The 14,923-nt window shown below is 33.7% G+C and overlaps 2 protein-coding genes across 2 annotated transcripts; both read left to right on the forward strand.

Moving 5' to 3' along the window:
* Nucleotides 1-9,558: 9,558 nt before the first annotated feature.
* On the forward strand, nt 9,559-12,197 carry LRP88_12005 (GTPase-activating protein SEC23; the record flags this gene model as incomplete). The annotated part of the gene is made up of 7 exons (XM_083248413.1): nt 9,559-9,651; nt 9,701-9,831; nt 9,889-10,183; nt 10,235-10,711; nt 10,769-11,863; nt 11,914-12,113; nt 12,173-12,197. The coding sequence occupies 7 exons, from the start codon at nt 9,559-9,561 to the stop codon at nt 12,195-12,197; spliced, it is 2,316 nt and encodes a 771-aa protein (XP_083095843.1).
* Nucleotides 12,198-12,780: 583 nt separating this feature from the next.
* Nucleotides 12,781-13,489, forward strand: LRP88_12006 (uncharacterized protein; the record flags this gene model as incomplete). Its single annotated transcript, XM_083248414.1, has 5 exons — nt 12,781-12,784; nt 12,841-12,874; nt 12,931-13,051; nt 13,103-13,427; nt 13,476-13,489. 5 exons carry the CDS (start codon nt 12,781-12,783, stop codon nt 13,487-13,489), a joined length of 498 nt encoding a protein of 165 aa, XP_083095844.1.
* Between the last annotated feature and the right edge of the window lie 1,434 nt (nt 13,490-14,923).

A 14,923-nucleotide genomic window follows, 5' to 3' on the forward strand; every position in this document is an offset into this window, starting at 1 on the left:
TTATCTAAGCTATTAATACGAAAGGCTAGGCAATTACGCTATTTATTATAGGTACTAGCTAATATTACCTCGCTAACTAGTACTAAGAAAGTAACCTCCCGGATTACTAGGCTATTATAATATTTCTAAATAGCTAGACTAATAATAAGCTAGGCCTTAAGTAGCTAAAGCACTTTAAATAATATATAAACACGCGATTAATTAATTACTATTATCTTTTAATCCTTAATAGCTATAAAAGTTATTACTCTCTTAACTTTAAGAAATATTATTAAATAAATAAGATTATTATGCTCTATATACTGCCTTATTTATTTTACTTATTTTAGCCTCTTAATATTAAGTGCTTTAGCCTACTTAAAAAGGCTTATAATTAAGAAATTAAGTATTTAATCTAATACTTTATAACCTATATTTCTAAGACTAAGTTCTTTTTTGCCTTTTATATAGCATTTTAAGCCACTATAATAGAGAAAAATATTAAAATAGCTTTTAAAGGGGCTAGGCTTATTCCTCTTAACCTAGAAAGCATAGTATTAAAGCTTAATATATAGCTATAGACTCTAACGCTGGTTAAGAAAGAGGCTAGCCTCTCTGCCGCTTAGATTTTAAAGATACCTAGGGCTATCCTTAAGGCCTAATCTTAGGCTAATTACCTTAATAAATGACTTAAAAGGCATAAAAGTAGCTCGCTAGAGTTAATTCTAGAAGTATTAAAATCGCTTTCTAAGGGAATAAAGGTAATAATATATAAAAATACCTTATTAAGAGCTTAGGTCTATGATCTTTAATAAGTAAATAAAATACTAAGCTAATATTAAAGGGTAAAAAGGATTAAATTATAAAAAAGAGGGGTAATAATAATAAGAGAAGTAAGAGAAGTAATTAATTAGATAAATATAAATAAGTAGGTTAAGGGCAAATTATTAAGAAGTAATAGTTAAGAAGGGTTAGGGCGACTAAGAGAAAGGCGCTATAAAAGATATAGCGAGATAAGATATAATATAAGAATATATTAAATAATTATTATAATATTTAAAAAAAAATATAATAATTAATTTTAATTAATTAAAGAGTTTATTATACTTTTTTAATAGTTTTTATTTTAAAAATTAAGATTTTTTATAATATATACTTATTTATAATATAAGCTTATTAATATATTTAATAAATATATAAATTAAATAATATACTTAATAAGTATATAAATTAAATAAGTATATAAATTAAAAATCTTAACCTCTAAGATATAAATTATAATAAAAATATAATAAATTATTTAATTAATTAAAACTACTTATTATATTCTTCCCTAGATATCTTAATTACTATTTAATATATTCTTATATTATAACTAGGCTTACTATATATACTATAGCGCTAAACCCCCGGTCATATTAACCTTCCTTAATTACTACTTCTTAATAATTTAGCTACTACTTATATATTAATATCTATCTAATTAATTACTTACCTTTTTTTATCTAGAGTTATTTTTCTTTTTTTTTATAGGTAAATCCTTTTTACCCTTTATTATTAGCTTAATGCTTTATTTACTTATTAAAGGTCTTAGATCTTAGTCTTTATTAATGCTATCTTATATATAATCGCCTTTATTCCCTTAGAAAGAGACTTTAATACTTCTAGAATTAATTTAAGAGAGCTATTTTTATGCCTTCTAGTTTTTCTTTTAAGGTATTTAGACTAAGATTAGGCCTTAAAGATAGTCTTTAGGGTCTTTAAGACTTAAGGGTTAGAGGGGCTAGCTTCCTCCTCGGTAGGTATTAAAGTTTATAGCTATATATTAAGCTTTAAGACTATACTTTCTAGGTTAAAAGGAATAAGCCTAGCCTCTTTAAAGGCTACCTTAATATTTTTCTTTATTATAGTAGCTTAAAATGCGGCATAAAAGGCTAGGAAGAATTTAGTCTTTAAAATATAAGTTATAGAGTATCTAATTAAATGCTTTATTTCTTAACTATAAGCCTTCTTAAGTAGCCCAAAGTAACTAATATTAAGGGGCTAGAGTAGATGAGATAAATGAGGCGGCATATAGAGCGTGATAATATTATTCTCCTCGCAATATATCTCAAAGTTAGCTAAGTAGTGACTTTCATAGCTATCAAGGATCAGAAGACGATAGGGACTAGTTGATCAGTTGGTTATGTGCTAATTGAAGTGCTTTAGCCACTCGAGACCTATCTCATTATCGGTCTAGCTATTTTGAGACGTCGCAATAGCCTAATCGCCCGGGAGGTTACTTTCTTGGTACTAATTGGCGAGGTGATATTAGCTTGTAACCACGATGAACGGCTAGATAGCCTGGCCTTCCGTATTGATCGCCTGAATGACTATAACCCATTCCCGGTCTCTAGGCTATATTAATTTTAGTCTTCTATGCCTTTCTGCGCCTATAATAACTATCCCGCTCTAAATTAGGCCTATTATAAAGCTAGTCTCATTAAAGTTATAGATATCTTTTAATTAGATATTATATTTCGCGATTATATTCTTAATAAGCCTAAACTAATTATAAATAATAATTAGATTTTTATATTTAGCCCTCTAATAGTTATATTTACGAAAAAAAATATATCTTAAGCTCTAAGTATTACTTAATAAAGTTTCTAGCTTAGCGCTTATTAATAGGTAATATATTATAATTAGTAAGTAATTAATTAGTTATTTCTTTAATACTATATAGTCACGGGAGAAATCCTTATAAATCTAAGTTAAGAATAAATTAGATAATAATTTATTTCTCTAGATTAAATAGTTTATATAATTTAGGGATTTAATTATAATGCATAGATATATTATGCTATTAGTAATAGAGAGTAATATAAGAGATTTTATAGACCTTTGCGGCGCATTAGAGACTTAATTTTAGGTTATTTTAATAGGCCTAGAGTAAAAAAAAAGATATTAGCCTCTCTATTTAACTATAGTATATTAGGTAATTAAGAATTAATTAATTAAATAGAAATATTATAAGATAAGGGATTTTTAATTTATATATTTATTTAATTTATATACTTATTAAGTATATTAAATATATAAATTAAAAATCTTAACCTTTAAGATATAAATTATAATAAAAATATAATAAATTATTTAATTAATTAAAATTACTTATTATATTCTTCCCTAGATATCTTAATTACTACCTAATATATTTTTATATTATAACTAGGCTTATTATATATACTATAGCGCTAAACCCCTAATTATACTAACCTTTCTTAATTATTACTTCTTAATAATTTAGCTACTATTTATATACTAATATTTATTTAATTAATTACTTATTTTTTTTTATTTAGAGTTATTTTCTCTCTTTTTTATAAATAAGTCTTTTTTACCCTTTATTATTAACTTAATACCTTATTTACCTATTAAAGGTCTTAGATCTTAGCCCTTATTAATACTATCTTATATATAACTACTTTTATTCCCTTAGAAAAAGACTTTAATACTTTTAGAATTAATTTAAGAGAGCTATTTTTATGCCTTTTAATTTTTTTTTAAGGTATTTAAATTAAAATTAGGCCTTAAGGATAATCTTTAGGGTCTTTAAGACCTAAGGGTTAAAGAGGCTAGCCTCCTCCTTAGTAGGCATTAAAGTCTATAACTATATATTAAGCTTTAAGACTATACTTTCTAAGTTAAAAAAAATAAGCCTAGCCCCTTTAAAGACTACCTTAATATTTTTTTTATTATAATAGCTTAAAATATAATATAAAAAGCTAAGAAGAATTTAGTCTTTAAAATATAAATTATAAAGTATTTAATTAAATACTTTATTTCTTAATTATAAGCCTTTTTAAGTAGCTTAAAGTAATTAATATTAAGGGGCTAAAATAAATAAAATAAATAAGGTAATATATAAAATATAATAATATTATTCTCCTTATAATATATCTTAAAGTTAACTAAGTAATAATTTTTATAGCTATTAAGGATTAAAAAATAATAAGGATTAATTAATTAATTAGTTATATATTAATTAAAATACTTTAGCTACTTAAGACTTATCTTATTATTAGTCTAGCTATTTTAAGATATTATAATAACTTAATCGCCCGGGAGGTTACTTTCTTAGTACTAATTAGCGAGGTAATATTAGCCTATAACTATAATAAATAGCTAGATAGCCTAGCCTTCCGCATTAATCACCTAAATAACTATAACCTATTTCTAGTCTCTAGGCTATACTAATTTTAGTCTTTTATGCCTTTTTGCGCTTATAATAACTATTCTACTCTAAATTAGGCCTATTATAAAGCTAGTCTTATTAAAGTTATAAATATTTTTTAATTAAATACTATACTTTATAATTATATTCTTAATAAGCCTAAACTAATTATAAATAATAATTAAATCTTTATATTTAGCTCTTTAATAGTTATATTTATAAAAAAAAATATATTTTAAGCTCTAAGTATTACTTAATAAAGTTTCTAGCTTAATACTTATTAATAAATAGTATATTATAATTAGTAAGTAATTAATTAGTTATTTTTTTAATACTATATAGTTATAGGGGAAATCCTCGTGAATCTAAGTTAAGAATAAATTAGATAATAATTTATTTCTCTAGATTAGATAATTTATGTGATTTAAGGATCTAATCGCAATGCGTAGATATGCTATATTATTAGCGATAGAGAGTAATATAAGAGATTTTATAGACCTTTATAGCGCATTAGAGACTTAATTTTAGGTTATTTTAATAGGCCTAGAGCGCAAGAAAGATATTAGCCTCTCTATTTAACTATGGCATATTAGGTGGTTAAGAATTAATTGATTAAATGGAAATGTTATAAGATAAGGGATTTTTGATTTATATACTTGTCTGATCTGCATGCTTATTAAGTACGTTATAGCTTTTATATTATATAATAAGTCTACTCCCTTAGTTTTAATCTATTAGGGCTTAAATAAAATTTTAAAGAACTTTTTTAATACTTAATTTTAAGATAAAAATACAAGTGCGGTATATACTTATATGCGGCGCATACTTATTATATATATTATATATCGCCTAAAATAAGTATAAACTTAATATTAAAGTTATTATATAATATATTATTTTTTATTAATATTTAAAAAATCTAATTAAATTCTTTATAAGGTAGTAAAAAAAAATATATTTATACTATGTATTTAGCTATTTTATTATAAAGGGAATTTTTTAAAAATCTAAAAAATTCATTTTTAGATTATATATAGATTTAGCTATATAAAAATACTTTTTATAACTTTTTTACTATTTTATAGAGAAAGTTAGGTTAACTAAGATAGGTTAATTTTAGTTACATATTATGCTAGCTAACTCGCTTGCCTGGCTAACTCGCTTATCACCTACGTTATAGAATATCTTATTTAATTAACTAAGTCCTAGATTTTTAGCTATGTTAGGCTTAATTTCTATTTTTAATAATTCTATTAAATTCGCAATAAAACATATAAAACTAAGTGATTAGTATACTTATCTAATCGGCATGCTTATTAACTACGTTATATAATTTATAAAAATATTATAAATATAATTTTTGAGCCCTAATTAAAAAAGTTATAAGATAAGCTTTTTTCTAGATTTTAAAAAGTTTATTTAGCTATTTAATCTTAAAAAAACTAGAAAAAGACAGTATAAATAGGTTTTTTATAATAATAAATAAATAATGTTTTTTAAAGAAAAAACTAAGAAAATTCTACTATATAGGATTTTACTTAATTTACCTAATCTAAAAGCCTAAGTTATTTTTACCCTAATTTAAATTTTTAAAGAATTCTTTTTATTTAGTATAAATTAGTATAAAATTTAAGTATTTAATTCACTTATTTATTTAACTTACTTATTACGTATGTTATATAGATATATAAATAATAATAATTTTAATAATAATTCTAATAATAATATAAATAAATTATAAATTTAAAAAATAAAAAATAATTTTATTTATATTTAAGTAATATATATAACAAGTATGTGCCGTATGTAAGTATGCGCTGTACTTGTATTTTTACCTTAAAAAAAATATAAGGAAATTTCTTTAAAATTTAATTTAAGCCCTAATAGACTAAAACTAAAGAGTTAAGCTTATTATATAATATATAAGTTGTAATAATCTTTTTATATTTTTAAAAAAAAATATTACAAAGCTAATATATAAAATAAGCTATTTATATTATATAAACTATTATTTATATATAAAGGGCAATTTTTATAAATCTTAAAAAAATATTATATATTTTTATAGTTATTTAAATAGCTAGAAATACTTTATTTTAAATTTTAGTTATTTTATAGCTAGTTTTAGAAATTAAAGATATTACTATTTTTACTTATATAATATAATATAGCGCATACTTACCTATGGTATATACTTATTATATATATTAATATAAAAGTTTAAAAATAATAATATATATAATAAGTAAGTAAAACAAATAAGTAAGTAAAATAAAAATTTCTTAACTTATACCTTCTCGATTTAATTAATTAATTCTTAACTACCTAGTATATTATAGTCTAATAAAGAGGCTAGAATGCTTCTTGCCCTTTAAGCCCTTTAAAATAACCTAAAACTAAGTATCTAAAGCGCTATAGAGATATATAAAATTAATAAGCAGCGGCTATATCGCCACTAATAGGGCATTTAATCCCGACGCAATACTATCCTAAATTTACGCTAACTATTTAATCTAGAGGAATAGATTATAGTTTAATTTATTCTTAACCTAAATACGCGAGGTTTTCCCCCGCGATTATATACTATTAAAGTAATAACTAATTAATTACTTACTAACTATAATACGCCACTTATTAATAAGCGCTAAGCTTCTAACTTTATTAAGTAATAAAAAAAGCTAAAAATATATTTTTTTTATAAATATAATTACTAAAGGGCTAAATATAAAGATCTAAAAGAAATCTAAAAGTAGTTTTAATTTATAATAAATATAATTATAAAGTATAATATCTAATTAAATAATATCTAAAACTTTAATAAAATTAGCTTTTTTATAGATATAATTATAAGTAAAATAGTTATTATTAATATAAAAAGGTATAATTAATTAAAATTAATATAGCCTAAAAGCTAAGAATAAATTATAATAATTTAAGTAATTAATATAAAGGGCTAAGTAATTTAGTTATTTATTATAAGTGCGGGCTAATATTACCTTGCTAATTAATATAAAGAAAGTAACCTCTTAGGTAATTAAATTATTATAACCTCTTAAAATAACTAGATTAATAATAAGACTAATTTTAAGTAATTAAAATACTTTAATTAATATATAATTAAGTAATTAAATAATTATTATTATTTTTTAATTCTTAATAATTATAAAAGTTATTACTTTATAAATATTTTATTATTTATATTTCTAAGATTAAGTCCTTTTTAGCTTTTTATATTACTTATTAAGTTATTATAATAAAATAAAATATTAGATATATTTTTAGAGGGGCTAGATTTATCCCTTTTAACTTAGAAAATATAATCTTAAAGCTCAATATATAGCTATAGACTTTAATACTAGCTAAGAAGGTAGCTAAACTATTAACCCCTTAGGTTTTAAAGACCCTAAAGATTATACTTAGGGTTTAATCTTAAAGACTATACTTTCTGGGTTAAGAGGAATAAGGCTAGCCCCTTTAAAGGCTAACTTGATATTTTTTCCTATTATAGTGGCCTAAAATGCGGCGTAGAAGGGTAGGAATGCTAGGGTCGGACCGGAGCTTATGCAGCTAAGGTGAACTGGTTGATTGAATATCTAAGACTAAGGAAGGGAGAGAAAAAGGGAAAGAACTAGCTGTGGCCTCGCTGCGGATTTTAGGCAGGGCTCGCAGCAGGGCTACAGAGAAGGATTTCTCCGGTCTTGGTTTTTCTAGGGGGAAACAACCTTCCTCACGGGTTCGCCTATAATAAAGAAGAACTTAGTCTTTATAATATAAGTTATAGAGTATTTAATTAGAAGTTTTATTTCTTAGCCATAAGTATTTTTAAGTATACTAAAGTACCTAATATTAAGGGGCTAGAGGAGATAAGATAAATGAGGTAATATATAAAGCCTAATAATTTTTTTTAAATAATATTTCTTAAATTTAATTAAGTAATAACTTTTATAGCTATTAAGGATTAAAAGATTATAGCGATTATTTAATCACTTAGTTATATATTAATTAAAGTGCTTAAGCTACTTAAGGCTAGTCTTATTATTAGTCTAGCTATTTTAGGTTATTATAATAGCTTAATCGCCCGGGAGGTTATTATCCTAGTACTAGTTAGCAAGGTAATATTAGCCTATATTAATAATAAATAGCGAAATTACTTAGTTATTTATATTAATTACTTAAATAATTATAATTTATTTTTAATTTCTAGGCTATATTAATTTTAGCTTTTTATGCCTTTTTATACTTATAATAATTATTTTATTCTAAATTATACTTATTATAAAGCTAGTCTTATTAATATTATAGATATTATTTAATTAGATATTATACTTTATAATTATATTTATTATAAGTATAAACTAGTTATAAATAATAATTAGATCTTTATACTTAGCTCTCTAATAGTTATATTTATAAAAAAAACATATCTTAATCTCTAGGTATTACTTAATAAAGTTTAAAGCCTAATATATATTAATTAGCGGTGCATCGCGGTTAAGAAGTAATTAATTAGTTATTTCTTTAATATTATAAAGCTAAGAGGGAAATCTTTATAAATTTAAGTTAAGAATAAATTAAATAATAATTTATTTTTTTAGATTATATAATTAATATAATTTATTAATAGTATTATATCGAGATTAAATCTCTTTATAGTAATTAATAAAAATATTGCGATTAATCTTATAGATTTTTATAGCTTATTAAAAGCTAAGTTTTAATTAATTTTAATAAGCCTAAAGGGTAAGAAGTATTTTAGCCTTATAATTAATAGATAATATACTAGGAAGTTAAGAATTAATTAATTAAATTAAAAAGATATTAAGTAAGGGATTTTTAGCTAACTCGCTTACCTAGCTAACTCGCTTATTATATATATTAATTAAGTAATTTTTAATTATATAAATAAATTAATTTTAATTAATAAAATTATATTATAATTAAAATAAATTATTTATTTTATTATAATTAATATAAGTAATATTTATATTTAAGAATAAGCCTAACTTATTAATAATAGCTATATAATAAAGCCTAAATCAGGTTAGCTAGCTAAGCCCGGTATGGAAGCGTGGGTAAAAACTTATTGCCTCCCATCCTAGTCACAGCGTTAGAAAAGATACGTATCTATCACCTATGCTTCCATATCTCTATAACGGGGCGGCCACCTTGTCAACAACCTACCCACTATCAACTGTGCCGAAGATCGCCCAGTCGGTTTGGCAGATCAGACAGCTCCAAGAGCTATCATCCTCCAACTTTCCCTTGTTCTCCTCTCACGAATCTCTTCGGATCCACAACGCGAGCCATCGAATACCCGTCTTTTTTACAAATCTTGCGTCTCCTTATCGTGCACAACTGTCACGATGGACTACGAGACGGCAAAGGAGCAATGGGGCGAGGTAGAAGATCGCGATGGTGTCCGGTTGAGTTGGAACACCTTTCCCAGCTCTCGAATGGTAGGGTTCAATGAGTGCCTTACCTTTTGCCAACTAACTCCCTTCACAGGAAGCTTCAAGGCTCGTTGTTCCGATCGGCGCACTCTACACCCCCTTGAAGGAGAAGCCCGATACTCCTCTCCTTCACTTTGAGCCTGTCACCTGCAAACAGCCTTGTCGCTCGGTGTTGAACCCCTTCTGGTGAGTCTTGTGAGGTACCACACGCTCTTGCTTCCTCTCGCTGACAGCCTCTAACAGCCAAGTCGATGTGCGCGCCAGAGTTTGGATCTGTCCTTTTTGTCTATCGCGAAACCAACTTCCTCCCCACTACAAAGACATCACCGCCAACGCTATCCCTCCCGAGCTACACCCCGCGAACACAACAATCGAATACCGCCTCTCGCGGCCTGCCCCGGCACCTCCGATCTTCCTATATGTGGTGGACATGTGCCAGGAGGCAGACAGCCTCGCCTCCCTGAAAGAGTCTCTGGTTATGAGCTTGAGCTTGTTGCCTGAGAACTCGCTAGTTGGCCTCATCACATACGGCACCATGGTACGTAATGATCATTCCCACCTTCAAGCCGCAACTTTAACAGTGATGTAGGCTCATGTGCACGAAATTGGCTATGAAGAATGCGCCAAGTCTTACGTGTTCCGAGGCAGCAAGGAATACACTGCAAAACAGGTGCAAGAGATGCTTGGACTCTCAACGTCTGGTCTCCGGCCCGGCATGCAGCCCCAACCTGGCCGGCCATTCCCTGCTGGGCCGGCATCTCGATTCCTGTTGCCTGTCCAGCAGGCTGAATTTCAGCTGACAAAAGCGCTGGAGTCTCTCCAGAAAGACCCCTGGCCTGTTGCCAACGATCGACGCAACCTTCGATGCACCGGTGTTGCCCTCAGTGTCGCTGTGGGCCTCATGGAGTCGTCATTCCAAAATGCTGGTGGCCGCATCATGCTTTTTGCTGGCGGACCTGCGACCGAAGGTCCTGGTATGGTTGTCGGACCCGAACTGAGAGAGCCCATCCGATCTCACCATGATATTGACCGAGACAACGTCAAGTACTACAAGAAAGCCTTGAAGGTAAGGTTAAAGGATCCAGTTGTTGTGTTTAGTCCATAACTCACCATAATGCCGTAGTTCTATGACAACTTGGCCAAACGAACAGCTCACAACGGGCATATCATCGACATTTTTGCGGGCTGCCTTGATCAGGTCGGCCTGCTGGAAATGAAGGGGCTGTGCAACTCAACAGGTGGTCATATGATTCTTACTGACAGCTTCACTTCTTCCATGTTCAAGCAATCCTTCGTGAGAATCTTCGAAAAGGATGGCGATGACAACCTGTTGATGGGATTCAACGCTGTGCTTGAAGTGCTGACCACCAAGGAACTGAAGGTCACTGGCCTGATCGGACATGCTGTTTCGCTCAACAAGAAGTCCATATCCGTCGGCGAAACAGAATGCGGAATCGGCAACACCTGCTCCTGGAAGATGTGTGGCATCGACCCGAAGTCGAGCTACGGAATCTACTTTGAAATCGCTGGCCAGGGTCCTGCAACACATCAACAGGCGCCACAGAACGGCATGATGCAATTCCTTACATACTACCAGCACTCCTCTGGCCAGTTCCATCTTCGTGTCACCACGATTTCAAGGCCCTTGAGCAGTCCCGCCGGCGACCCCGCCATTGCTCAGTCATTCGACCAAGAAGCTGCCGCAGTTCTCATGTCGCGGATCGCCGTCTTCAAGGCTGAAGTCGATGATGGCCCGGACGTACTGCGCTGGGTTGATAGAATGTTGATTCGGCTCTGTTCTAGGTTTGCCGACTACCGCAAAGATGACCCATCCTCCTTCCGACTGGAGAAGAACTTCACTCTGTACCCGCAGTTCATGTTCCACCTCCGTCGAAGCCAGTTCCTCCAGGTCTTCAACAACTCGCCAGACGAAACAGCTTTCTACCGTCATGTGCTGAACCATGAGGATGTGAGCAACTCTCTCGTCATGATCCAGCCTACTCTAGACTCGTACACATTTGACCAGGATGGTGGTCAACCTGTGCTGCTGGACTCGGCCTCTATTCAGCCAACCCACATCCTTCTCCTCGATACGTTCTTCCACATTCTGATCTTTCATGGAGAGACAATTGCAGAGTGGAGGAAAGCCGGATACCAGGATCAGGAAGGCTACGAGAACTTTGCTGGTCTGCTAGAACAGCCCAAAGAAGACGCTCGTGTAAGTCAACCCCTCACATGCACATCGAACATGCTGCTTACTCCTTGAAGGATCTCATCACAGACCGATTCCCCCTTCCGCGATTCATCGTCTGCGATGCTGGGGGATCTCAGGCTCGTTTCCTCCTATCCAAGCTCAACCCATCCACTACCCACACAACCGGTCCCTATGGCGGTGTTGGGGCTACAACTGCACAAACCATCTTCACTGATGACGTATCTTTGCAGACTTTTATGGACCACCTAATGAAGTACGTCGTTCCACTAGCTCCCGTTTCAATTATTCACTTTTCGCTGACAATACATTTAGGCTTGCTGTTAGCGGAACCAACTAAGACGGTCCACATGCTCAAACATGAGAATTATACCTCCGTGCATGAGCATGACGGCTCACATTGTGCCATCGGGAGAACTAATAAATACCATCACTGGCGCTGAGAACGAAGATGATATCCGCCTTATAGACTGGCGCGGTGATAGTGGTGGACGCGATAGTTGAGAAAGAGTTTATCCACCCGTGAGACGCGGGCTTTAGATTAGCATGAACGGAGTACAAGTCTCAGAAACCAAAAGCAGCAACTCAACGTAAGAAGTCGCAAACGTGGGGAAAATGTGAATGCCTTTGAATATCCCGACGGTCTCTGGATTCCCTCAACCAAACAAATTCAGTCATGATAAAGCCCTTGATAGGTGGTAATTATCTCGAAAGGTTGGGTGGGTGAAGGCCTTGGATGACTAAGCTACCTTCTCGGCTCCAGCTCAGTTAGGGCACGCTTGTGGGGCACACAGCTTCGCTTCCTTTTTTTTCCTCTTCCCATTTTTCAGCTCAACACCTTCTTCAACCACTTCCCAACCTTCCTTCACTCTACTTTCCCGGCACGCAAACCACGAGCCTCTGCCGACCCTAACGACGCCGCAATGCGTTGGTTCTCCCTCCTTTCTTGTCAAGATGTCCAGACCTGCTAACACTGAGACAAGCTCCCAAGTTCGATCCCAACGAGGTCAAGGTCATGTACGTTTGGCATCATTGTCCAAATATCTCAAGATTTTTTGGCTAACGTACCTCAGCCACCTCCGCGCCACTGGCGGTGAGGTCGGTGCCTCCTCTGCTCTCGCTCCCAAGATTGGTCCTCTGGGTCTCTCTCCCAAGAAGGTCGGAGAAGACATTGCCAAGGCCACCGGTGACTGGGTATGTCTCTCGATTTCCTACCGAAAGACTTCGACTAACATTTCACCCCAGAAAGGCTTGCGCGTGACTGTCAAGCTCACCATCCAGAACCGTCAGGCTGCGGTGTCCGTCGTTCCTACTGCTTCTTCCCTCATCATCAAGGCTCTGAAGGAGCCTCCCCGTGATCGCAAGAAGGAGAAGAACATTAAGCACAACAAGTCCGTCAGCCTCGACGAGATCGTCGAGATTGCCCGCACCATGCGCTACAAGTCCTTCGCCAAGGAGCTCAAGGGCACTGTCAAGGAGATTCTGGGTACTGCCTACAGTGTTGGCTGCCAGGTTGACGGCAAGCCTCCTCAGACTATCATTGAGGGTATCGACAGTGGTGACATTGAGAGTAAGTCAACAAGGCATCATGCTAGTGCGCATGCTAACAAATACACAGTCCCCGAGGAGTAAATGTTGGTCATTTGACAAAAAAGAATCGAATGCCTCCCCCAAAAAAGAATTGAAGATAATCACGATACCCAACCACCCTCCCGTGAAGTGACCATGCGACCGATGCGAACCAAATCCTTGACTCACTCTGAAATCTACCAATATGCACTATGGTTTATTTCTATTTTTGTGCAAGGAAGAATAAGCGATGTAATCGACGGCCCCTTACTCACCGCGACATCTAGGCTATTAGCCTCCATGGATGCAGCGGTCCATCATCAAGGCCACACTCCCTTATCCCACGTAAACTGTTTTGGACAGTTGTGCCCTGAGCCAAGCGAATGTTTCTCACCATCATGATGTAGGTCTGCCACTCCGTGCCGGAGACTGCCCTTGCGCCGTCCTGTTGTCAGGTTTCTCCTGCTTCTCCATAAGCAAGACCCAAGATAGCATCAATTCACCACAGTTCACGAAACATGCTGCAGATATCGAACGCCGTGCACGTTCCGCTTTATGCCTTGATAGTGTTTCAACCGTGTGTTGCCGATAAACCTGCCATCGATCAGAGCGTGCCTCTCTCACGTGTACATGAGGCTGACGGGATTGTACCTATGCCTTTCGTGATCGCCCGAACGTCCCAGTTGCTCATGTCCAATGACTTGAGTATGCTGTGCCTCCGAACGACGGAGAGTGCGGGTTGCCAATCAAAGAGGTGCTTTGCCGACCTGCATCATTTTTAAGGCGCCAAGGATCGATAAGTCCATACCATTCAAAGAAAGGAGATTCTCAGTGAAGCCAATCCAAGAAAATTGCCATCAGCAGCCGAATCCTTTGCCCGCATATCATGTAATCTGGCGTCGTCAGTCGGTGGCCACAAGCTGGGGTTTCTGGCTGGCACGGGGTAAGCAGAGACCTGGCCGTTCCTTGTTGGCATCACCCTAGCCCACTCCAGCCCAGCATCCCATTGGGGGAGGGCTGTGGGCGGTGCACTCTTGTGTGGCATTAAGGCCGGGTATGTGCTCCTCGAGCTAAGTACCTCTGGTAGGCACTTTAGCCCAGCCGTCCTCCCGCCCCATTGTGGAGCGTCTGGGCCGTTCCAAAGGTTCCTCCTACCTTCAACCTCCGCCGGCCACCTAACGACTGTCTCAATACCTACCTACATACCCCAAGCAACGATTACCTTGTATCTACTGGCTTCGTGCCTCCTTCTCTTTGCCTTGATCGCCCAACTCGCCTCTAACCGACCACGCGGCACACCGGAACACGCATACGACCCTGTCACCCAACCCCCACGAATCGATACCCATCATTGAGGCCATGGAAGCGAGCGCCCGATTCAACTGTGCGACCTGATTTCCCTCCGCTCGCGATCGCGGTACTGCCTGTCAGAGTTGCTGGCCCAAACACCTGACGCCGTCCCTGTTCCGCTGCAGGCGGAGGCCCTGGGGGCGCTCT

The sequence above is a fragment of the Fusarium phalaenopsidis genome (genome assembly GCF_050370095.1).
Source record: "Fusarium phalaenopsidis strain FUZ10S chromosome Unknown contig_32316, whole genome shotgun sequence".
Classification (NCBI taxonomy): Eukaryota; Fungi; Ascomycota; class Sordariomycetes; order Hypocreales; family Nectriaceae; genus Fusarium; species Fusarium phalaenopsidis.